This window comes from Cyprinodon tularosa, unplaced genomic scaffold, assembly GCF_016077235.1.
Source record: "Cyprinodon tularosa strain WSP-4 unplaced genomic scaffold, ASM1607723v1 ctg168, whole genome shotgun sequence".
Classification (NCBI taxonomy): domain Eukaryota; kingdom Metazoa; phylum Chordata; class Actinopteri; order Cyprinodontiformes; family Cyprinodontidae; genus Cyprinodon; species Cyprinodon tularosa.
The window spans coordinates 407,238-430,692 of record NW_024038513.1 but is presented as its reverse complement, the minus strand read 5'-3'; the positions used below and the strand labels follow the sequence as shown (position 1 = coordinate 430,692).

Genomic DNA, 23,455 nt, shown 5'->3' with positions numbered 1-23,455 from the left:
ATTTTCCAGTCAGACAGAACCCCCTAAAGTTTCAGGTTCTACCTTAGAATAAAAGAACAACCAACTGTAGCAGAAAGAGGATTTTAATAAAGACAAAATATCTGAAGCTGATAAAAAACTTTTATTCAGATTGAATGAAGCCAAAAACTGATGAAATCTCAACAGAAGAAGACATGAGCAGGAGAAGCTATCAGCCCTCAGAACTCTGAACATTTATGAGAACCCATCCGATCCCCCTGTAGAACCTTCAGCAGAATGAAAGGTTCTGGCAAAGATCTCAGCAACGTTCAGATGGAAGCAGCATCCATCAGAGGAGGTCCCAGCCCCGACAGTCCTTTTTACGGGCCAGTTCTGGATTCTTACACCTGTTGCTCCTCTCCTTGGTTCTGTGTCGGGGTCTCAGCTGAAGCTGCTGCTCATCCAGCTCCCGCTGCGCTGCTGCAGCGGCTGCTTGAACTTCTTTTTCCGTCTCGTCGTCCTGCAGGGACAGCAGCTGGACGTTGGTGCTCAGGTCCTTCAGACTCTGCTGCTGACGGGTCGCCGCACCTTGGCCCTTCTGACCCTGGTGCTGGAGGACCATGGAGAGCATGGAGCAGTACAGCTTCTCACTGGACCCGTCACCCTTCAGGAAGGTCTTCGGTTTTCCACCGGACCTCATGCTGTGGAGCAGCTGGTGGACCAGTTTCCCCTGGTACAACCTGATGCAAAAACACCAGCTTAGATCACAAACCTTCAGAACCTTCATTCTAATCAGTTAAATAATTAAGTTCAGAGCTGATTGCAGTCATATATGGAGGATGAGAAGCATCACAGCGCACCGCGTTTATCTGCATATAACTTTAAAAATGACAGACGGTCAAAGAGCTGCACAATACGGAAAAGGATTAGGGCCACTGAAAAAAAAAAAATTAACTGATTTTTACATTTTATTTCAGTTTAACATAGGAAAAAAAGTCAGAATTCTGACTTTTTTCTCAGAATTCAGACTGAATTCTGACAATAAAAAAAGTCAGAATTCTGAGATTAAAGTCAGAATTCAGCAAAAATAAGTTCAGACCAACACCTTCAATAAATGTGTTTAAAGACAGGATGTGTTTTGTTCTAAATGAGATTTAAAAAGGTTGATATCATTATATACCAGAGGAAATGCTCCACATGCCAGAGAAAAATGGAAAATCCAAACTTAAAATAATTTAATTCCTAAAACTTGATTTAAACCAAACTAAAATAACAAATAATCTGTGAAAAGGTAAGCATTTGAAAAAAATAAAAAAAATTAACAAAATTAAATATGAAAAATTTATTAGGAAAAAAAGGAAAACAGTAAAGGACCTCTGAAAAAGTGTTTTAAAGTTTTACTTTTGGATTGCATTTTTTCTTTCTTTGAACTTCCATTTACAAAACATGCTTTTTGAAACAGTAATGAAATGAAATTTATTTTCCATCAGGGCAACTAAGTGGATTCAAATCCCAGCGATTGATAAACCTCTCCTTGACTTTCCTGCAGGGTTCTGATACGTCTCAGCAGGTAAGAGGAGGTGCATCGCCCACCGTGATCCCTGCATCTTGATCTGTTCTCCGAACAAGAGAACTGTTGGTTCTTCCTGCATTCTCAGATTTAATTTCAGCATAAATAAATCAATCTGGGTTTTCTGCTTTCCAGCAGCAGATGATGTAGCCTGAAGTGACCCAAATCCGATTTTTTTGGCCCATATTTGATCTGGATCTGATCTTTTCATGGCAGTCTGAGCACCACAGAAGCGATTTTTTCAAAATCGACCCAGGCCACTTGGCTCTGTGGTCCTGAATCCGATACAAATCCGATCTTTTCAAATGCGACCTGTGTCTGAACGGGCTAGGTCGCATCATCCGACCTGAACGCCATTAATACCCGACAAAGGTCACTATTCTTGGTCTTGCTATGAAGAAGCGGCAAGAAAAACGTCAACCGTGGCGGATGATGATGTGGAGAGCAGTATTTATGTTTAACCATCTTGAAAAGTTTGCGTTTTTATGGTTAGGAAAGATCGCTAGATGTGCTCCAACTTCCGTAAACACAGAGCACGCTGGCCTGTGATGTCATTGCGTCCTCTACTGCGCATGCGGGACACTTGCATTGTATGACTGCAGTTCACACAAGAGATCACATAGAAGTCGTATATATTTGGAAATGTGAATGGCAACGCGAAAAAAAAAAAAAAATCGGATTTCACAAAAAAATCGGATTTGAGCATCAAGGCCTGCATTCTGAACGTGACCTAAAAGGATGAAATTCCGTCTGAAGGTGCATCTTAAATCGTTCAAAAAGACCTTTTACGTGATGAATACATGTTTAACTTAACACAAGAACTGAAGTTAATGCCCAAGGACTGAATCTCTGCAGGATCTTCAGAAAAAAAAAAAAAACATTTTACAGAAATATTGAAACCTCAGGAAACCGGTTCAGATTGTGGGAAACTTCTCACCGTGCAACATCTGGTTCATCCAGAGGGAAGCACAGCAGCTGGTTCAGATGGATGCTGTCCTGCAGACAAGTCTGCCATTGCTTGAAGGCGGGAACCACATTCTGCTCCAGTTTCTGGCTCTTTTCTGTTTTCAAGGCTGCAAGAGAGGTAAAAAAAAAAAGTTGTTACCAAGCTAAAGAATGAAACCAGAAACATTAAAGAAGCAGAGCTGAAACAAACCTGGGTTGCAATCTGCAGATTTACCACTAGAGGGCAGAAAATCCTTAGATTTCCTGATCAAAGAACCACAGGAAGTAGACCATTGCTTTTCCTTGGCCTATTTCTGAGATCAAATATTTTGAGTGCGCCTTTCCTCTGCCTAAATAGGGATGATTGTTTAGAAGTCTTTTACCAGTCTGCAGTGTTGGGAAAGTTCTCTTTCTACATGAACTAGTTCAAAGTTCAGTTCACACATTTTAAAATGAACTAGTTCAGTTCATAATTCAAAATTTTGAACTAAGTTCACAGTTCCAAAAAATGAACTAGTTCATAGTTCTTTTTTTTTCATATATTGCTCAATTACATCATAGCCTACTGTAGAACCACAGACAGCAATTATTTTATCAGTTGTTACTCTGAAACTGTGCGTCAGATTTCATCTTCATATCCAGTTTTGAATCCTTATCCAACCAGGGTTTACATTAGCATTGAGGGTGTCATGTTCGGCTGAACGTATTTAGCCCACATGCAGAACACACACGGCAACAGGGATCAGTTAACTGTTTATTGAGAGAGAGAAAATGGAAGCAACGGAGTCGACGGGGAAGCCACAGCACCGGGACCCGTTCGACTTCTGAAAGGAGAAGAAGGTGATTAGCCGGAAAGGGCGATCAGGCAAAAAATGAACAGAGGAACGTGAGCTTACCACCGGACGCAGCAACCTAACCGGGGGAGGACGGAGCGGACTCAGGCTCTGATCGATGGAGCTGGTGGCGGGTGTCTCAGTGACAGGTGGGGCTCGGGCTTGAGGGTGACAGAGCTGCGCTTACTTAACAATGATCCGGGGCAGCAGGAGAAACCAGAGTGGCTCGAAGCACCTTGCTTGGAGCCAGGAGAAAGGGAGGACCCTGTGGGAACTCAGAACCTGGAGTAAGCACGAGTGGGACCCTCTGAAAGGCGATCGTGAAGTAACCACTACGGTTAACACTCTGGCGTCCTCCTGCTGTCTGGATGCTGCTCTTATAGTGCGATCAGACGCAGCTCAACCAGCCACAGGTGCGTGCGCCCTGCTCACCCGTCAACTGCAAACACCTGCGGAGAAAGCAGAAAGAAGCAGAACCGGCAGAAACTGCACGGCCCTGTCGGCTGAGTCCTGACAGAGGGGACAGCATTTCCCCATTGCTGCTTTAACGCTTTGTTGCTGTCGATTCACTTCACACTAGTAGCAGCTGCAGCTTTCACCCCTACAGTATATTCTCAAAAACATCAGGAAAAATGTGCTGCTTGAATGGTCTTTTTTATGAGGAATTATTAAAAGAAAAACAGGAAAGTAGTCTTTAAGGTGCAAATGTTTGTTTTTAATTTTAATAATTTTTTCAATTTGAAATCCCATTTCAGTACATACTAAAAAGGAATCCTGGAAAATTATACCAGGCAGGTTTACATTAATAGTAAAACCCTCAAGAACATTTTACTAAAACAAACTGAGGGACCAGGCTGAGGTAGGAATTTAAGGTTACTGAAGTGCGGATTTTTTTACTGAAAGCCGGCGGGCAAAGTTTGCAGAGAGATGTAAGATTGTTGCCATCATCCTCACCGACCACCTGGTCATAAAACTGTTTTAAGTGATCATACTGCTGCTTTGTCGCCTCCACGGTCGCCTCCATGCTGCTGCAGCTTCAACGCTGCATTTTGTTTTGATGACGCACGCGGCTGTAGGCTACGACGCTGGTAGCTGGTGTTGCCAGATTGGGTGTTTTTCCCGCTACATATTAAGGCCTGTTTACGGTGTGATTTAGCCGGGGTTTCGCCTGGAGGGCTCTATAGAAATCTGGCACCCTATTGAACGGAGCTGAACTGAGAGAGCGTGCCGTTCACAGACACCAGAATGAACGAGTTCACAATAACGTTCATCAGGCAGTAATACAGTAGTTCAGTTCACGTTCGCCCAAAATATGAACGAGTTCATGAACTTTCGTTCAATGAACGCGTTCAGGCACAACACTGCCAGTCTGTAAGCTGGAGTCAAGTTATGGAAATAAAGAGTGGGGATGACAGAAAGCAGTTGCCTCCCTACTCTAGTCTCCTTCATGACGTGAACGAGAGACCTGTGCTGAGTGTTTATCTGGCTAAAACTTACGTCCTTGATGAATTGAAGTGTTTTTTTTTTTTTCTTGGGAATAACCAAATGTTCAGATGTGAGAAAGTTCTTTATGCAGGGTGTGGGTTGGTTCCCCAGGAGTGTGTGTGATTTTGTAAGGTACTCTTTCCCAAATGTATGTACTGAAATGCCTCCGTCAGAGAGCTCTATCTCTCTGTCCGAGGTCGTTAAATACATTTGAGCGTTATATCTTGCAATAAATGCCTCCGCCTCAGCTTCCTAACTCCACACTCCCCAAACAGTCTAACCTCTGAATGATTGGAGCCAACCTGCGGCTCGACCCAACTTCAGAACTGGCAGACTGGTTCCAGTTACCTGCTGTGGATGTAGGTGTGTTCTTGATGCACATTCCCAGCAGTAGCGCATCTAGCTCTGTGAAGTCTGGAGTAGGCTGAGCTTTCCGAAACCAGTAACAGGTGACGGCTGCTTGGAGCTTCAGCTCAGGTGGCAGAAGGCTCAGAGACTCCTCGGTCACTCCCAGAGTTTCCAGTAAGACCTGCAGACGGTCCGAGAGCTCTGCCTGGTGTGACGGTGCACGAGATAGACCATAAGTACGTTTTTTTTAATCTACTGATTGACAGCCACAGATGAAAACATTTAAAACAGGAATTGCATAAATGCAGCATCACCTCGGGCAAGGTTTCAAGGTGGAGCCTTTTACTGGTTTTGGTGAATTCTGGTTTTACTTCGATGGATATCAGCTCATTGTCTTCGTTTTTGTCAAACTCCTCCACGTGAACTAACTTCTTTCCCCCGAACAGAAGCCCGTACATCACCTGTCGGATCGGTCTGGAGATCTCATTCACACCAGCACCACGGTCCACTGCCTGCGCGTGAGATAGGTAGAGTTAAGGGAGGACATTTCATAATGAAAAACAAAACGTGGAGTAAGAAAAAAGTTGTGTGATAACGGAAGGATCAGTAGAGGACAACGAGAACGAAGCGCTTATATTCTGAGGCATGGAAGTAATCGGGAGAAATGAGCCGCAGCTCAGGCAGAGAAAGAAAGGCAAGAACAGCTGAAGGAGGAAGTCCAACTTACACAGAAATATATCTAATGATGCATAAAAAAAACAAACACAAAATAATGACCTAACCAGAAAATGAATTTCCCTTCAGGGATTAATAAAGTATAATTTAATAGAAATATCCAACAGTGGTTGACTTAAGATTTAAACAACAATGTCAGCAGCAAAAGAAGAGAATCTACACAAGAAAGAAAAACAAAAGTCAACCACATAAGAGTCAGGACTGGGACGGGTTAAAATGGACCGACTTCACGGTTCTGCAGGGGTTCCTTTCAGATTTTCAGTTTAAAATTATTTCAAACAATTAAACCAGGGGTAACCAATTAAAAATCAGCAGGGTCAGAATAAAGAAAATCATCAACATTTTTAATGATCTGTTACTTTAAACAGAATTTAACACTGAAATTAAGTGAGGTATTTATGCATTCAGTTATACACTGAATTTTTCATTTAAAAAAATTGAAATTGCCAAAAATGGCATCCCGTGCTATCTCAGAGGAGTTCACACTGTATATCCATCAGTAGTTAAAGGACAAGAATCAGCAAATGCTAATTCTGCCTGTAAAACAATGACAGCGTAATTATCACTGTCTGATCTGAAGCCTCATTTGGAGCTTGTAAACAGGCTTTTGAAAAACGTAAATAATTTGCTGCTGTAATATTATATATTATTTAGAATAAAAAGCTAGCAGATGCGCATAATCAGAACAAAAAGAAATACAATTATAGAGAATTCAGTATAGTAAGAAAGCCCACACTGTTTAAATCCATTATTGTATGAGTTAAGTTCTGTTCCGTTTATGTCTCTTTCCTTGTAGGTGTGAAATGTCCCATGCTCCTGAATGCACCATAGTTATCGGATGCTCGTGAATGCATCACACTGGTCTGTAAATGCTGTGCTGTGTAGATGCACGTTTGATTTTCCGCTTCAGACAAAGCTTTGCAGTTTTAAAACCGACGTCGGCATCACTGTTTATTGTTGTGTGTGAATAACGAGAGACTGCAACAAATAAATCAGCCGTACCTCGGACAAAATCTTTGGATTGAATGTTGTTCATAACACCCATACTTTTGTAAATGAATCTGCCAAATAACCACAATTTCTTTTCCATGAGAGGAATATTTAAACTTTTTTATATCATTATTATAACAACAACTAGCTCCATTGGTCATATTTTAATCTATTTTCCTCGTCGATAGTCGCAGTTGTACAGAGCGAGGCACGTTCCCACGACTGGGGATGCATATCTCGGCAGGGACGCACTTTTGGGCATAACACCGGACCGCTGTCCACTAATCCCTGACCTCTGCATTAAACCGAAGTCATGAGTAACGAGGAACATTTGTTTTAAAAATGTAAGGAATAGAAAGTACAGATACATGTGTGAAAATGTAATGAGTAGAAGTAGGAGGAAAAATAAGTAATAGAGTAAGTATATATACCTAAAAAGTGTACTTAAAGGGGAACTTCGGTATTTTTCCATTGGGCCCTTGATTTTAGGTTATTCCATCATGTTCTATTCACCCATATGAGTTTAGTGTCATTTGGAGCCGTTCTGAAGATATTCCGTTAGGTTATATCCAGTAACGTCTTCCTATGGGCAACGACTTGAAGGCACCAACTGTTGCACAACTGATAGACCGCTACCCACCAGGTGCACTAACGTACATTGATATAGATCCTTCCTCCCAGCTGCCGTTAGACTTCAGGACCATGTCTCGTCCAAACCGGCCAAGTGAGTGTTTTCAACCATGCTGTTTGCACAGTTTCAATCTTTATGTGCAGTTACTCCATTTTTTTGTAGATGGGCTGTTTTTACTTTTTCTTTTGAAACTTACTCTCTTTGTTTTTACAACAGTCGTGTTTTTTTATTTACTTTCTAAACTAGCTTCTATTTTTGGTGTTCTACTTTGTGTATTTTAGTCTTGTTTGATTGTGTACGCGTTCTATATTCTGATCCATTCTATTCTATGCTATTCTTTTTTTAGTTGTATTCTATTCTGTTTTCTATTTTAGTCTGTTCTCTTCTATTCTAATCTATTTGGACACGAAATATAGTTTTTATTAATATTCTGCTGTTGGACCATTTGAGCCTTTTTTTATAACATGAAAAAAATACAGTTCTCCGTGACTGAAGAGGTCTGATCAGATGAAAACTTTACTTTACTAAACTCAGGTTCCACCCTTTGTGGACGGCTCTGGTTCCTGTTGGGCTGAATTTGAAATCTGAATTCGTCAAAATTTGAGCTAAAGAAAAAGAAACACTGGTTGCTTTACTCATTCTGGGATATTAGGGAATATTTAAACATTACCTGAGCAGAAGGAAGAGGCGGTTCTTGGGAACGACAATCAGGGTTGCTGGTTCCACCCGGTTCCATCATAGCTTGTTTTACAGCCTGTAGAAGGATTAACAACAATAGAATGTTCCAGCACACTGAAAAACACTAAGAACCTTGTAGAAAAGGATATTTAAAGGTTAAGAATAAAAAGTAATACATAATTGATTTTATAATTCATTTCTTAATTCCTTTATTATGAGCAAATATAATCTTATGTGTTTTAGAAATTAATCTCTTTCTTCCAGAGATTATTAAATCTTTCCATACACAAAATCATTTAAAAAGTTCTCTTCTCCGAGAGAAATGATCAACATTAGTAACATCTGGAATGAATGGTTAAAATATCTAAGATTTTGTTTTATGTGTTTGATTTGATGGGAGAGGTATGTGTCATGATGGGTTTAGGTTCTTAGCCCATATGCAGAACACAAAGGAGGCTGGGTAAAAGTTAAACAAGGTTTATTGAATGTTTCAAAATAAAGAGACAATGTACTGGGTCAGGGGCTGGTTCACAGAAGTCTGCTGAGAAGATAGTTTGATTAGAAGGCAGGCTGATGAGAATGAGTCTTTGATAATTCAGAATTATACCTTGACTGAATCCTGAGTTTGCAAAACCAAGGAATCTCTGAAGCTGTTTGCGGTTTTCAGGTGTCGGCCAGTCCAGAACTGCCTTTATCTTGTCTTCGGATGGCTTAACCTGCCCGCCCTCGAGCACAAACCCCAAAAAAAGTAACAGATGATTGGTGAAATTCGCACTTCTCTGCCTTCACAAAGAGCTTGTTTTCCAAAAGTCTCTGAAGAACCAGACGGACATGTTTCTTATGCTCTGATAGGTTCTTGGAGTAGATCAAAATATCATCTATGTACACAAAAACGAACACATTCAAAAAATCTCTGAGGACGTCATTGACTAGAGCCTGCAAACAGGCAGGAGCGTTTGTGAGACCAAAAGGCATGACCAGATACTCAAATTGGCCTAAGGGGGTCTTAAAGGCTGTCTTCCATTCGTCTCCTTCTCTTATCCTAAGGAGGTGATAAGCATTTCTCAAATCGAGCTTGGTGAAAACTGTTGCACCCTGAACAGGTTCAAATGCTGATGCCAGTAATGGTAGTGGGTACTTATTTTTGACGTTATCTGATTTAGGCCTCTGTAATCTATACAGGGTCGTAGGGAACCATCCTTCTTACCCACAAAAAAGAAACCAGCACCAAGAGGAGAAGAAGATGGACGGATTATCCCAGCAGCCAGAGACTCATTAATATATTTCTCCATGGTCTCACGTTCAGGCTTAGAGATGTTATAAAGTCTACTGCTGGGCAGGGGAGCTCCTGGTAATAATTCTATGGCGCAGTCATATGGTCTGTGAGGTGGAAGAGACGTCGCACTGACCTTACTGAAGACTGGTGCCAGATCGTGATACTCGGGAGGAACAGAAGTAAGGACAGGAGAGTCCATCTCCCCCCTACCTCTAGGGAACTGAACAGCAGGGGCTGCAGGACGTGGACCAAGACTCAATGGGGCGTTCAGCCCAGTTGATATGGGGGTTATGTTGTTCCAGCCACTCGAATCCAAGCACCAAAGGGGAGCATGCAGAAGGGAAAACAAAAAAGGTTAATGTCTCACGATGATTTCCAGAGATCAACAGTTCTAGAGGTTGTGTTTGATGAGTGACTTGATGGAGTTTCTTTCCATCAATAGCAGATACTCTGAGAGGCTTGGATAACGGAACGGTTTCAATCTGTAATTGCTGGACCAGGTTAGAATCAATGAGATTACTCTCACATCCGGAGTCAATGAAAGCAGACAAGGTGAGGTTCTGGTTAGAAAAAAAAAGTGTAGCAGGTAACATCAGATGAGGAGCTTTTTCAGTTTTCAAATGGCCCGTCAGACTCCTCAATTCCTCTGACGGGCCCTGGCTTTTGACTTAGCCGGACATGAAGCTATGAAATTGCCAGTCTCACCACAGTATAGACACAGATTGCCCCTAAATCGTCGTTGTCTTTCCTCAGGGGTTAGCCTTATGTGTCCAATCTGCATGGGTTCGGCCTCCGCTCCATCTGAGTGAGAGACTTGGACAGGCACAGAAAGAGTCTGGTTTTTAGACTTTGGCTTGGAAACAGGTTCAGTGGATCCAGAAAAAACAGAAGCATTATTTAATGCAGGGGCTGACACAGAAAAATTCAGACTTCTTTGTCTAGTGTTGTTTCTAGTTCGGAGCCTGTTATCCAATCTGATGGTTAAACGGATTAATTCCTCCAAACTATTCGGTTCGTCGATTGTGGCTAGTTCATCCTTGATGTTATCATTTAAAATATGCACTTTTGAGAGCACATTCGTTCCAACCAGAGGCTGGGGCTTTGACCCGGAAGTCGATGGAGAACTCAGCCACTGTGGAATTTCCCTGTCTTAAATTCAGCAGGGCTCGAGAGTCAATGGTCTTATCTGTGTCGTGATTAAATACTTGGGAAAACTCTGAAATGAACTCAGAAAAAGTACAAGTGAAACTGGATTCTGAGGAGAACCTTGCCTCTGCCCATTCAAGGGCATGTCCAGTGAGTTGAGAAAGAATAAATGATATTTTCTTTCTATCATTCGGAAAACTGCCAGGAGAATGTTCAAAAAGTAATCGACATTGGAATAAAAATCCCTTACAATCTTTTTGATTACCTGAAAATCTTTCAGGCGGACTGGGACGGAACTCAGGAAGTGACGTCACTGCCGGTGACCTTGGAGGCGGAAGTGAATCCGGAACTGGCGTACCGCTGGCGTGGCGTTAGCATTACCCATGTAGCTGGCAAATGTTTGTAGTATTTGATTCTGATGTTCAAGCTTAGTATGCAACTCACGGAGGATATGCGCATGTCCAAGGATCTGAGCGTCCTGTTCCTCAAGCCTCCTACGGAGGTGATCTGCTGGGCTTTGTGTTTGGCCGCAGTGTTCTGTCATGATGGGTTTAGGTTCTTAGCCCATATGCAGAACACAACGGAGGCTGGGTAAAAGTTAAACAAGGTTTATTGAATGTTTCACAATAAAGAGACAATGTACTGGGTCAGGGGCTGGTCCGGGCTGGTTCACAGAAGTCTGCTGAGAAGATGGTTTGATTAGAAGGCAGGCTGATGAGAATGAGTCTTTGATAATTCAGAATTATACCTTGACTGAATCCGGGCTTCTCTTTGAGAGAGAGGGAACTGTTGGGTCCAGAGACTGTTTGTTCAGCAGAGTTCCAGAGCAGCTGCAGTGTCTAGCTTCTGACTTTAATGGCAGACCTTGATCAGAGTTTCCAGCTCTTAACTAACAGCAGCAGGGGAATCCACATAGGAATCTTCAGGTTTGGCTCTCCAGGGCAGATTGGCAGGTTAAGCTCATCCAGTGATAGCCATGCTAACTATGTAGGGGCAGTGTTAGCCATGCTAACTATGTAGGGTCAGTGATAGCCATGCTAACTATGTAGGGGCAGGGATAGCCATGCTAACTATGTAGGGGCAGCGATAGCCATGCTAACTATGTAGGGGCAGTTACAGCCATGCTAACTATGTAGGGGCAGGGATAGCCATGCTAACTATGTAGGGGCAGCGATAGCCATGCTAACTATGTAGGGGCAGTTACAGCCATGCTAACTATGTAGGGGCAGTGATAGCCATGCTAACTATGTAGGGGCAGTGATAGGCATGCTAACTATGTAGGGGCAGTGACAGCCATGCTAACTATGTAGGGCAGTGATAGCCATGCTAACTCTGTAGGGGCAGTGGTAGCCATGCTAACTATGTAGGGGCAGTGGTAACCATGCTAACTATGTAGGGGCAGTGATAGCCATGCTAACTATGTAGGGGCAGTGCTAGCCATGCTAACTATGTAGGGGCAGTGGTAACCATGCTAACTATGTAGGGGCAGTGATAGCCATGCTAACTATGTAGGGGCAGGGATAGCCATGCTAACTATGTAGGGGCAGCGATAACCATGCTAACTATGTAGGGGCAGTTACAGCCATGCTAACTATGTAGGGGCAGTGCTAGCCATGCTAACTATGTAGGGGCAGTGATAGGCATGCTAACTATGTAGGGGCAGTGACAGCCATGCTAACTATGTAGGGGCAGTGATAGCTATGCTAACTATGTAGGGGCACTGATAGCCAGCGCTAACTATGTAGGGACAGAGATAGCCATGCTAACTATGTAAGGGCAGTGATATCCATGCTAACTATGTAGGGCCAGTGATAGCCAGTGCTTATTATGTAGGGGCAGTGGTAGCCATGCTAACTATGTAGGGGCACTGATAGCCATGCTAACTATGTAGGGGCAGTTACAGCCATGCTAACTATGTAGGGGCAGTACTAGCCATGCTAACTATGTTGGGGCAGTGATAGGAACGCTAACTATGTAGGGGTAGTGACAGCCATGCTAACTATGTAGGGCAGTGATAGCCATGCTAACTATGTAGGGGCAGTGATAGCTATGCTAACTATGTAGGGGCACTGATAGCCAGCGCTAACTATGTGGGGACAGAGATAGCCATGCTAACTATGTAGGGGCAGTGATAGCCATGCTAAATATGTAGGGGCAGTGATAGCCAGCGCTTATTATGTAGGGGCAGTGATAGCCATGCTAACTATGTAGGGGCACTGGTAGCCAGCGCTAATTATGTAGGGGCAGTGGTAGCCATGCTAACTATGTAGGGGCAGTAAAAGCCATGCTAACTATGTAGGAGCACTGTAGCCATACTAACTATTCAGGGGCACTGATAGCAATGCTAACTATGTAGGGACAGAGATAGCCATGCTAACTATGTAGGGGCACTGATAGCCATGCTAACTATGTAGGGGCAGTTACAGCCATGCTAACTATGTAGGGGCAGTTACAGCCATGCTAACTATGTAGGGGCAGTGCTAGCCATGCTAACTATGTAGGGGCAGTGATAGGCACGCTAACTATGTAGGGGCAGTGACAGCCATGCTAACTATGTGGGGCAGTGATAGCCATGCTAACTATGTAGGGGCAGTGATAGCTATGCTAACTATGTAGGGGCACTGATAGCCAGCGCTAACTATGTAGGGACAGAGATAGCCATGCTAACTATGTAGGGGCAGTGATAGCCATGCTAACTATGTAGGGCCAGTGATAGCCAGTGCTTATTATGTAGGGACAGTGATAGCCATGCTAACTATGTAGGGGCACTGGTAGCCAGCACTAATTATGTAGGGGCAGTGGTAGCCATGCTAACTATGTAGGGGCAGTAAAAGCCATGCTAACTATGTAGGGGCACTGGTAGCCATGCTAACTATTCAGGGGCACTGATAGCAATGCTAACTATGTAGGGACAGAGATAGCCATGCTAACTATGTAGGGGCACTGATAGCCATGCTAACTATGTAGGCGCACTGATAGACAGCGCTAACTATGTAGGGACAGAGATAGCCATGCTAACTATGTAGGGGCAGTGGTAGCCATGCTAACTATGTAGGGGCAGTGATAGCCATGCTAACTATGTAGGGGCACTGATAGCCATGCTAAATATGTAGGGGCAGTGATAGCCAGCGCTTATTATGTAGGGGCAGTGATAGCCATGCTAACTATGTAGGGGCACTGGTAGCCAGCGCTAATTATGTAGGGGCAGTGGTAGCCATGCTAACTATGTAGGGGCAGTAAAAGCCATGCTAACTATGTAGGAGCACTGTAGCCATACTAACTATTCAGGGGCACTGATAGCAATGCTAACTATGTAGGGACAGAGATAGCCATGCTAACTATGTAGGGGCACTGATAGCCATGCTAACTATGTAGGGGCAGTTACAGCCATGCTAACTATGTAGGGGCAGTTACAGCCATGCTAACTATGTAGGGGCAGTGCTAGCCATGCTAACTATGTAGGGGCAGTGATAGGCACGCTAACTATGTAGGGGCAGTGACAGCCATGCTAACTATGTGGGGCAGTGATAGCCATGCTAACTATGTAGGGGCAGTGATAGCTATGCTAACTATGTAGGGGCACTGATAGCCAGCGCTAACTATGTAGGGACAGAGATAGCCATGCTAACTATGTAGGGGCAGTGATAGCCATGCTAACTATGTAGGGCCAGTGATAGCCAGTGCTTATTATGTAGGGACAGTGATAGCCATGCTAACTATGTAGGGGCACTGGTAGCCAGCACTAATTATGTAGGGGCAGAGATAGCCATGCTAACTATGTAGGGGCAGTGGTAGCCATGCTAACTATGTAGGGGCAGTGATAGCCATGCTAACTATGTAGGGGCACTGATAGCCATGCTAACTATGTAGGGGCACTGATAGCCAGCGCTAATTATGAAGTTCTACTTTAAGGTGCCCTGGTCAAAGTCAATGACCGTACCTGACATGTAACAACCAGACCATGCATATTGCTTTAGGTCAATAGACAATATTAATTAGGTTATGTATGCTACAAAAAAAAAAACAACAAAGTCCAGCATGCCCCCTATTTTTATTTTTTTTTACAAGACCACTGGTTAAGATAATCTATTTTATCATCCATGCTGATGATATACAGCTGCATTGTTGTTTTAGAGCCTCCAATCATTATAAATAATCTGACCTCAGCCAGTGTTGAAAAGAAATCAAACAATAAACAACGGCTTAAAAACAACCTCTGGTAACTAAATGTGGCAGTATGCCCTGCGGGCTTTGAACGCACCATACAAGTGCCGATCCAATTGGTCGTGGCGCTGTCTGTATATAAAGGGCCCTCCCTCACCTGGTCATCATGTTGTCCTTCCGGTTCAGACCTCGGTGTGTGCTGGCACAGCACGCCAGCTGCATACGGATGCGCGCTTGAATGATGCGCTTTAAACTAAACGCTGATCAAGCCTTCTTGTGGTAAGAGTTATTTTATACTCTAATTCTGTTAGCCTAACCGTAGCTCAGTTTTACTGATATATATGCAGGTGTCCCATACAAGCTGCCTGATTCTTCTCCTTGCCAGAGGCACTACATAGAGCTCAGTGGTAAGTGAAAAGCTCATTCTTCACATACAGAGACCCTGATTATTGCTCCTGATGGTATAATCTCTATTAGCAGGCAACATTTCAATTGCTTCGCACCTTCTCTCCAAACCAGCATAAAAGACTGGGGGACATTTTCAACTTTTCATTATCCTTTAATCCTCATTTTATTTTTATTTTTTTTTATTGGTCCCGATGTTTTTTTTTGTTTGTAAATAAATTGTGGAACTCATTTAAGTACTTTTTACCTCTCCAAATGTCTTGAGCATTTTGTCCAGAATAAATCGACTGAGACAGACTTGGGCCAGGGCGAGTAGCATCCATTTTGGAACGCGATGCGCTACCTGCAGAAGAGAGATTGGCTTAGAGATCATTGAGAAGAAGATTCACTGAAAACCATTCATCGGTCTGTGGTCTAGATCAGATCAAATCTGATACACTCACACAAACTCTCCTAAAAACATAGCCTCCTGGCCTGGAGTCCTAACAAGCTTTTGGTTTTTGGGTCATTTAGGTTTTGCTACAGGTGTTCTAGAACAGGGTTTAGAAATAAGGATTTCATCACCTGTGCTGGAAACTCAGGCAGCTCTTTATGAAGGAAGAACCTGCTCAGAGCACTCGGTCGCAGCTGATAGGCCTTCATCCCCAGATGTAGTCTTTGGAGGACCTCCTCTTTTTTCTCGTTCGGTTCTCCCATCAGGTCCAGAGCTGCCTCCAAGGCTTCCTCTGGTTCCTGGTACCTCTTCAGCCAGTGAAGCAGCCCTCTGAGACGACCGTGGGGCTCTGTGCCAGGTGGGACAAATTGATCCCAGTTGATCTCTTCCCACTCTATGTAGTCGTTACCAGCCAAGGCAGCAAAGGTAGGCAGGAACTGGGGCTGGAGTCTAAACAAGCGACAGAACGTGGAGGACTTGTACCTCCTACAGGGGATGAAGCTCAGAGAACCGTTCTGTTTCCACTGGAAATCAGAGAAAGGCAGGAATCCCTTTGGTAAGTCAACAATATAGAAGTCACTGTCATTAGACAGCGCTGGGCACTCCCATTCCGCTGCCAGGGCAGCTATCTCCTGGTCAGACTCGCTGATGGACTGGGCCACCGGAACCTGTAGTTGGGCCAACTTCTGTCTGAAGACTATGTCTGCCAGCTTGGGGAGGATGTCTTTGTGTTCCCCACTCATGCTTGCTCTGTTGCTTTTGTGGATTCGGTTTTTGGCTCTCTTTACTGCAGTTTTCGCCTTCGAAATAACAGAACCTCCATCTAGAACCACAAACGGAGAGATTTTACAGGTTCTGAGAGCTGTGATGAATCTCTCAATCAGGTTCTCATAGGCGGCATACTCCCCACCATGATTCTGGTCCAGACCTGGATGGAATAACCCAAGAACAAAAAGATTAGACTGCTGACTCACCAGGACCAGAACTCTGTCTGTTGTCCCAACAGGCTTCTTTAGCTTAACAAGCATTAAATGTTTTCACATAGTCTTTATAAATATGCTATATTGTGCCTCCATGACACCTGCTAATGCTAAGAGAATTCAAACTTCTGAAAGTACTTTAAATATGAAATTTTTACATTTTATTTAATAAATGATCAGTGTTTTTAATTGAGAATATTTTCATGTGAATGTGCTTTACTGGAGGCATGTTAGTCAAAGAACACTACTGCCACCTACTGGTTTGTGACGTCACGGTGCGGTATCGGCTGTTGATCAAGTCCCAGTGCTGTATCTGGTGTTTGTCACAACGCGCTATTATCCAAGTCATCTTGAAAACATTCTTCTTCCAAATGTTGGCTACATATTACGGGTTACCGCACCGTGACGTCACTGCCGGAAGATGGCAGGAGGGAGGGGCTACCATATTTGGGGGAAAATGGCCACTCCCACACTACTGATTAACGCTAAATCCATTAAGTCACTGCAAACGTATTAGTTTTAGGTATACACTCACCGGCCACTTTATTAGGTACACCTGTCCAACAATAACTAGAGTCAGACATGGTTATATTTTTGTATTTAAAGCTATAGTTTGTACGTTTCAATGACATCTAAGGGTCAGAACGCTGACTGCTGCAACAGTCACCAGTTCTCCCCCTCCAACAATACCAAGGCCCTCATGGTACAACATCCGTATGACATATCTTGTCAAGTGATGACAAAGTCTTTTTACATAGATATTTTTCTAAAAATGATCTTATACGTCTGTGTAGGATATAGATTTTATATTGGTCTAACTTGCCACAGTCACATAGGAGCGTAATGATGATCTCTACAGTCAGTAGTTTGGCAGCTCTGAGCTGCCGTAGCTCAAAGATGTCTGGCTCCATAAATGCAAGATCCGCCCCTGTGTTATTCATAAATTACAATTTCTAAAGCAACACAAACATGAAGATTTAGACTTTCAGTTCGTAGACGAAAATAGCATATTTATGGATGATATATTACATTTCCATCCCTAAATGCCTGGAATTATTACACACTGGAGATTTAACATCTTAAAAGTTAATATTTTATCAGAAAGTTAAATCTATTAAGCATTTATCACGGTATTTGCCGCTCTTATCCCCCATTATTCTTCTATTTGACAGGTAATTAAGGATAGGATAGCTCATAAAGCCCAGTGTGGAGCCATCCTGAAAATCTGGGGAAGACTGGGAGCATTTATTGGTTGTATTTGACCTTCTGAATTTGGTCAACTCAGTGTGACCTCACTAGCCTATTAACGTGGCTGGTGACATTTATTAGCCTCGTGAGACCATCCTGATCTCGCGAGCTTTCAAGGTTTCACCCGCAGATCAGTCTGGAGACTCTCCGTTAAAGAAAATTTGGAGCCGTTCACCAAACGAATGTCCAATCAGCGTTGGCTTTGAGGCGGGTTGAGGTGTGACGCAACGAGAAGCGTGACAGTTCGGTCTAAAGAACATGGCGGCTTCAGCCGATGAAACTAGCGTTAGCGTGGCTATCGAGCAAGTTTTATGGGAATTACAGAGTATTACTTCACTGAAAGAAGAGCAAAACACTGCTCTGGAGGCTTTTCTCAGAGGAAAAGATGTTTTTGCTCTTCTCCCGACTGGTTTCAGCAAGAGTTTGATCTATCAATTGGCTCCTCTTCATCGTCGCTCTGTTAGTAGGCAACGTCATATCCTACGTTGATCTGATTGGTTTATTTGGCCCGTCTATCACCAACATAGGCCAATCAGCTAACCAGTATTTTTGCCCCTTCCCAAAATTACTTCAACGGAAGGTTTCCAGATGGATATGCGGAGGTTAAGCCATTTATAGCCCCTGAATTGGCCACAGATTTTGTCTACATTAAGGCTACAGGTTTAAAACTAAAACTAAAAACTAGCTATCAACAATATTATCTGTATTGAATTTAATAAATAGCTTTTATTATTACATTATCTATAAAATTATCATCCTATTTTAATTAATGGGAAAGTGAGTAAAAACATTTTTGGTAGCAAGAATCAAGTATTGCTCTCATTACTTGTTATGCTGCTATAGGCTTAGGCTGCTGGAGGAAATAGGGACGTTCTGCTTCATTCTATCTCTGTTCTCACATTCTGCAGTGTTTGTTAGTTCAATCTCTAACGTTATGCTCTCTTTCTCCATCTCTAAACTAAGAAAAAAGGTACCATCTTAAATTGATTTTTGTTGCTCTTTGTGTGAAGCGACCGATAAGTTTGTGGTCTTTCTGCTCCAAAGCAACACTCAGGCCTGCAACAGTGACTTTTAAGTTAAAGTAAGGGGACTTAAGGGCGTGACTGGGGGTGAGTGGGCCCACTTACTTAAGGTCTGACGAATGCATTGTTGATATTGAAAATGAATGGCAAGCTTTATGTGGATTTATTTAAAGGAGAATTTTCTAGCCCAGTAAATCCTAAGTTGTTCAATTCATTTTAGAGTGTTTATTTCTCCATTTTATTGTATCAATACCTTTAATGCTAGAGTAGTGAATAATGACATGTTATAGGATCCTTCAGCAGTTAGTAATTAAGTTAATATATGATTCTCAGAGTATTTACATTGGATTATTACCTATTGGGTTAAAAATAACTCTGGAGCCCCTATCTGCACTGGAAAAAACGAAAACTAGATAAGTAATTTTTTCTTAAAATAAGTGCATTTGTTCTTGGATGAGGAGGTAAAAGATACATTTTGCCAATGGAATAAGACAATTTACACTTAAAATAAGAAAACATGATTGCATTGTCTTATTTCAAGTGCATATTATCTCATCTTATTCTAAGAGTAAAAATACTCACTCCATTGGCAAACTATCTAATTTACTGACTCAAGTTAATGGTAATTATACACAATTTAAGACATTTTTACTTATTTCTAGACACTGTGTATAGGTATGTTACATGTAGATTACTCGTTTTCTTATTAAGCCTTTAATTGGACTTTGATGAGCTTAGTTAAAAAGCTTGACTGATGCATTTTAACAGAAAGTAGAAGTATATTGTTTATAAGTTATTGTATTTTGCAAGTCCTTTGTGTTTGTTCTGTGCAGGTTGCTGTTTGGGAATACTGGTAGATAAATCCAGTCATCTATTGCTCTATGATGGCACGACTCAACAAGCCATTAGAAAAACAAGAGAAGGTGAAACCTGCTTGGTTATTATTTCTTGATAATTGGTTGGTGCCCAGACCTGTTCATACTTAATGAAATGAAAAACTTTCTCATTGCATTTTGCATTAGAATCGAAACATTTCTGATTCCACAGAAACAGAAACTTTGTTTACTACTACTTTGAATTCTCTTGGCAGGGAATTGTGATATACAAATAAACTTGCCTTGCAGCACTGTAGAGTCATATGATGAGAGATGGTATTGTAAGTGCAATGCAACTATAAATCCTGAGCTATGATAACCAACGTGAAGTTATTTTCTTTTGTCTCACCTGAGCTGAAGTACAGCTGGTAGGTCAGGCTGCAGCCATCGATCACCAGTCGGCTGCTTCTAAACTGGAGATTTTCATAAATCCCATCCTGACTTTTTAAGAAGGAGTCCAAGCCTCTAACCCCCATCTTCAGTTTGTGTTTGAAACATCAAGCAGCACAACAAGCTGCTCTAGTTTCACTTTCCTGACATCATTTTTTTTTTTTTTTTTTACACCCATTAGACTGCTGACTGTTATGGGGTTGTTCCATTTGTGTCAAAAATAAGCAGATGTAAAATGTCTAGATGTTGTGCTGTTGTTGCATATATAGATGCTGCATATGTCTATGTTGCATATGTAGATGCTGCATATGTCTATAATGCATATGTCTATGTTGCATATGTCTTTAATGCATATGTCTATGTTGCATATGTCTATAATGCATATGTCTATGTTGCATATGTCTATAATGCATATGTCTATGTTGCATATGTCTATAATGCATATGTCTATGTTGCATATGTAGATGCTGCATATGTCTATGTTGCATATGTAGATGCTGCATATGTCTATGTTGCATATGTAGATGCTGCATATGTAGATGCTGCATATGTCTATAATGCATATGTAGATGCTGCATATGTCTATAATGCATATGTAGATGCTGCATATGTCTATAATGCATATGTCTATGTTGCATATGTAGATGCTGCATATGTCTATGTTGCATATGTAGATGCTGCATATGTCTATGTTGCATATGTAGATGCTGCATATGTCTATGTTGCATATGTAGATGCTGCATATGTCTATGTTGCATATGTAGATGCTGCATATGTCTATGTTGCATATGTAGATGCTGCATATGTCTATAATGCATATGTAGATGCTGCATATGTCTATAATGCATATGTCTATAATGCATATGTCTATAATGCATATGTCTATGTTGCATATGTAGATGCTGCATATGTCTATAATGCATATGTCTATGTTGCATATGTAGATGCTGCATATGTCTATAATGCATATGTCTATGCTGCATATGTCTATGTTGCATATGTAGATGCTGCATATGTCTATAATGCATATGTCTATGTTGCATATGTAGATGCTGCATATGTCTATAATGCATATGTCTATGTTGCATATGTAGATGCTGCATATGTCTATAATGCATATGTCTATGTTGCATATGTCTATAATGCATATGTCTATGTTGCATATGTCTATAATGCATATGTCTATGTTGCATATGTCTATAATGCATATGTCTATGTTGCATATGTAGATGCTGCATATGTCTATGTTGCATATGTAGATGCTGCATATGTCTATGTTGCATATGTAGATGCTGCATATGTCTATGTTGCATATGTAGATGCTGCATATGTAGATGCTGCATATGTCTATAATGCATATGTAGATGCTGCATATGTCTATAATGCATATGTAGATGCTGCATATGTCTATAATGCATATGTCTATGTTGCATATGTAGATGCTGCATATGTCTATGTTGCATATGTAGATGCTGCATATGTCTATGTTGCATATGTAGATGCTGCATATGTCTATGTTGCATATGTAGATGCTGCATATGTCTATGTTGCATATGTAGATGCTGCATATGTCTATGTTGCATATGTAGATGCTGCATATGTCTATGTTGCATATGTAGATGCTGCATATGTCTATGTTGCATATGTAGATGCTGCATATGTCTATAATGCATATGTCTATAATGCATATGTCTATAATGCATATGTCTATGTTGCATATGTAGATGCTGCATATGTAGATGCTGCATATGTCTATAATGCATATGTAGATGCTGCATATGTCTATGTTGCATATGTAGATGCTGCATATGTCTATAATGCATATGTCTATGTTGCATATGTAGATGCTGCATATGTCTATAATGCATATGTCTATGTTGCATATGTAGATGCTGCATATGTCTATAATGCATATGTCTATGCTGCATATGTCTATAATGCATATGTCTATGTTGCATATGTAGATGCTGCATATGTCTATAATGCATATGTCTATGTTGCATATGTAGATGCTGCATATGTCTATAATGCATATGTCTATGTTGCATATGTAGATGCTGCATATGTCTATAATGCATATGTCTATGTTGCATATGTAGATGCTGCATATGTAGATGCTGCATATGTCTATAATGCATATGTAGATGCTGCATATGTCTATGTTGCATATGTAGATGCTGCATATGTCTATAATGCATATGTCTATGTTGCATATGTAGATGCTGCATATGTCTATAATGCATATGTCTATGTTGCATATGTAGATGCTGCATATGTCTATAATGCATATGTCTATGCTGCATATGTCTATAATGCATATGTCTATGTTGCATATGTAGATGCTGCATATGTCTATAATGCATATGTCTATGCTGCATATGTAGATGCTGCATATGTAGATGCTGCATAGATGCTGCATATGTCTACAATGCATATGTCTATGTTGCATATGTACTGCTTATGTAGATGCTGCATATGTCTATAATGCATACTGTATGTCTATGTTGCATATGTAGATGCTGCATATGTCTATAATGCATATGTCTATGCTGTATATGTCTATAATGCATATGTCTATGCTGCATATGTAGATGCTGACATATGCATTGTATGTCTACAATGCATATGTCTATGTTGCATATGTCTATGTTGCATATGTCTATGTTGCATATGTCTATGTTGCATCTGTAGATGCTGCATAGATGCTGCATATGTCTACAATGCATATGTCTATGTTGCATATGTAGATGCTGCATATGTCTATAATGCATATGTCTATGTTGCATATGTAGATGCTGCATATGTCTATAATGCATATGTCTATGCTGCATATGTCTATAATGCATATGTCTATGTTGCATATGTAGATGCTGCATATGTCTATAATGCATATGTCTATGTTGCATATGTAGATGCTGCATATGTCTATAATGCATATGTCTATGTTGCATATGTAGATGCTGCATATGTCTATAATGCATATGTCTATGTTGCATATGTAGATGCTGCATATGTAGATGCTGCATATGTCTATAATGCATATGTAGATGCTGCATATGTCTATGTTGCATATGTAGATGCTGCATATGTCTATAATGCATATGTCTATGTTGCATATGTAGATGCTGCATATGTCTATAATGCATATGTCTATGTTGCATATGTAGATGCTGCATATGTCTATAATGCATATGTCTATGCTGCATATGTCTATAATGCATATGTCTATGTTGCATATGTAGATGCTGCATATGTCTATAATGCATATGTCTATGCTGCATATGTAGATGCTGCATATGTAGATGCTGCATAGATGCTGCATATGTCTACAATGCATATGTCT

General features: G+C 41.4%; 1 protein-coding gene across 1 annotated transcript; it reads right to left on the bottom strand.

The window, feature by feature from the left end:
• Positions 1-109: 109 nt before the first annotated feature.
• On the bottom strand, positions 110-20,198 carry LOC119780943 (protein asteroid homolog 1-like). The gene is made up of 8 exons (XM_038281198.1): positions 20,072-20,198; positions 15,729-16,525; positions 15,412-15,507; positions 8,166-8,249; positions 5,454-5,651; positions 5,140-5,344; positions 2,466-2,601; positions 110-698 (listed from the first exon to the last, which is right to left on the bottom strand). The coding sequence occupies exons 1-8, from the start codon at positions 20,196-20,198 to the stop codon at positions 308-310; spliced, it is 2,034 nt and encodes a 677-aa protein (XP_038137126.1). The 3' UTR covers positions 110-307.
• Positions 20,199-23,455: the final 3,257 nt, after the last annotated feature.

Bases quoted from the DNA above. Each gene is read 5' to 3' on its own strand.
- LOC119780943 (XM_038281198.1), bottom strand. From the start codon at position 20,198: ATGGGGGTTAGAGGCTTGGACTCCTTCTTAAAAAGTCAGGATGGGATT. The intron at 2,602-5,139 runs GTAACTGGAACC...CCTCTCTTGCAG, and splicing joins CACACCTACATCCACAGCAG to CCTTGAAAACAGAAAAGAGC. The intron at 699-2,465 runs GTGAGAAGTTTC...TTTTTGCATCAG, and splicing joins GATGAACCAGATGTTGCACG to GTTGTACCAGGGGAAACTGG.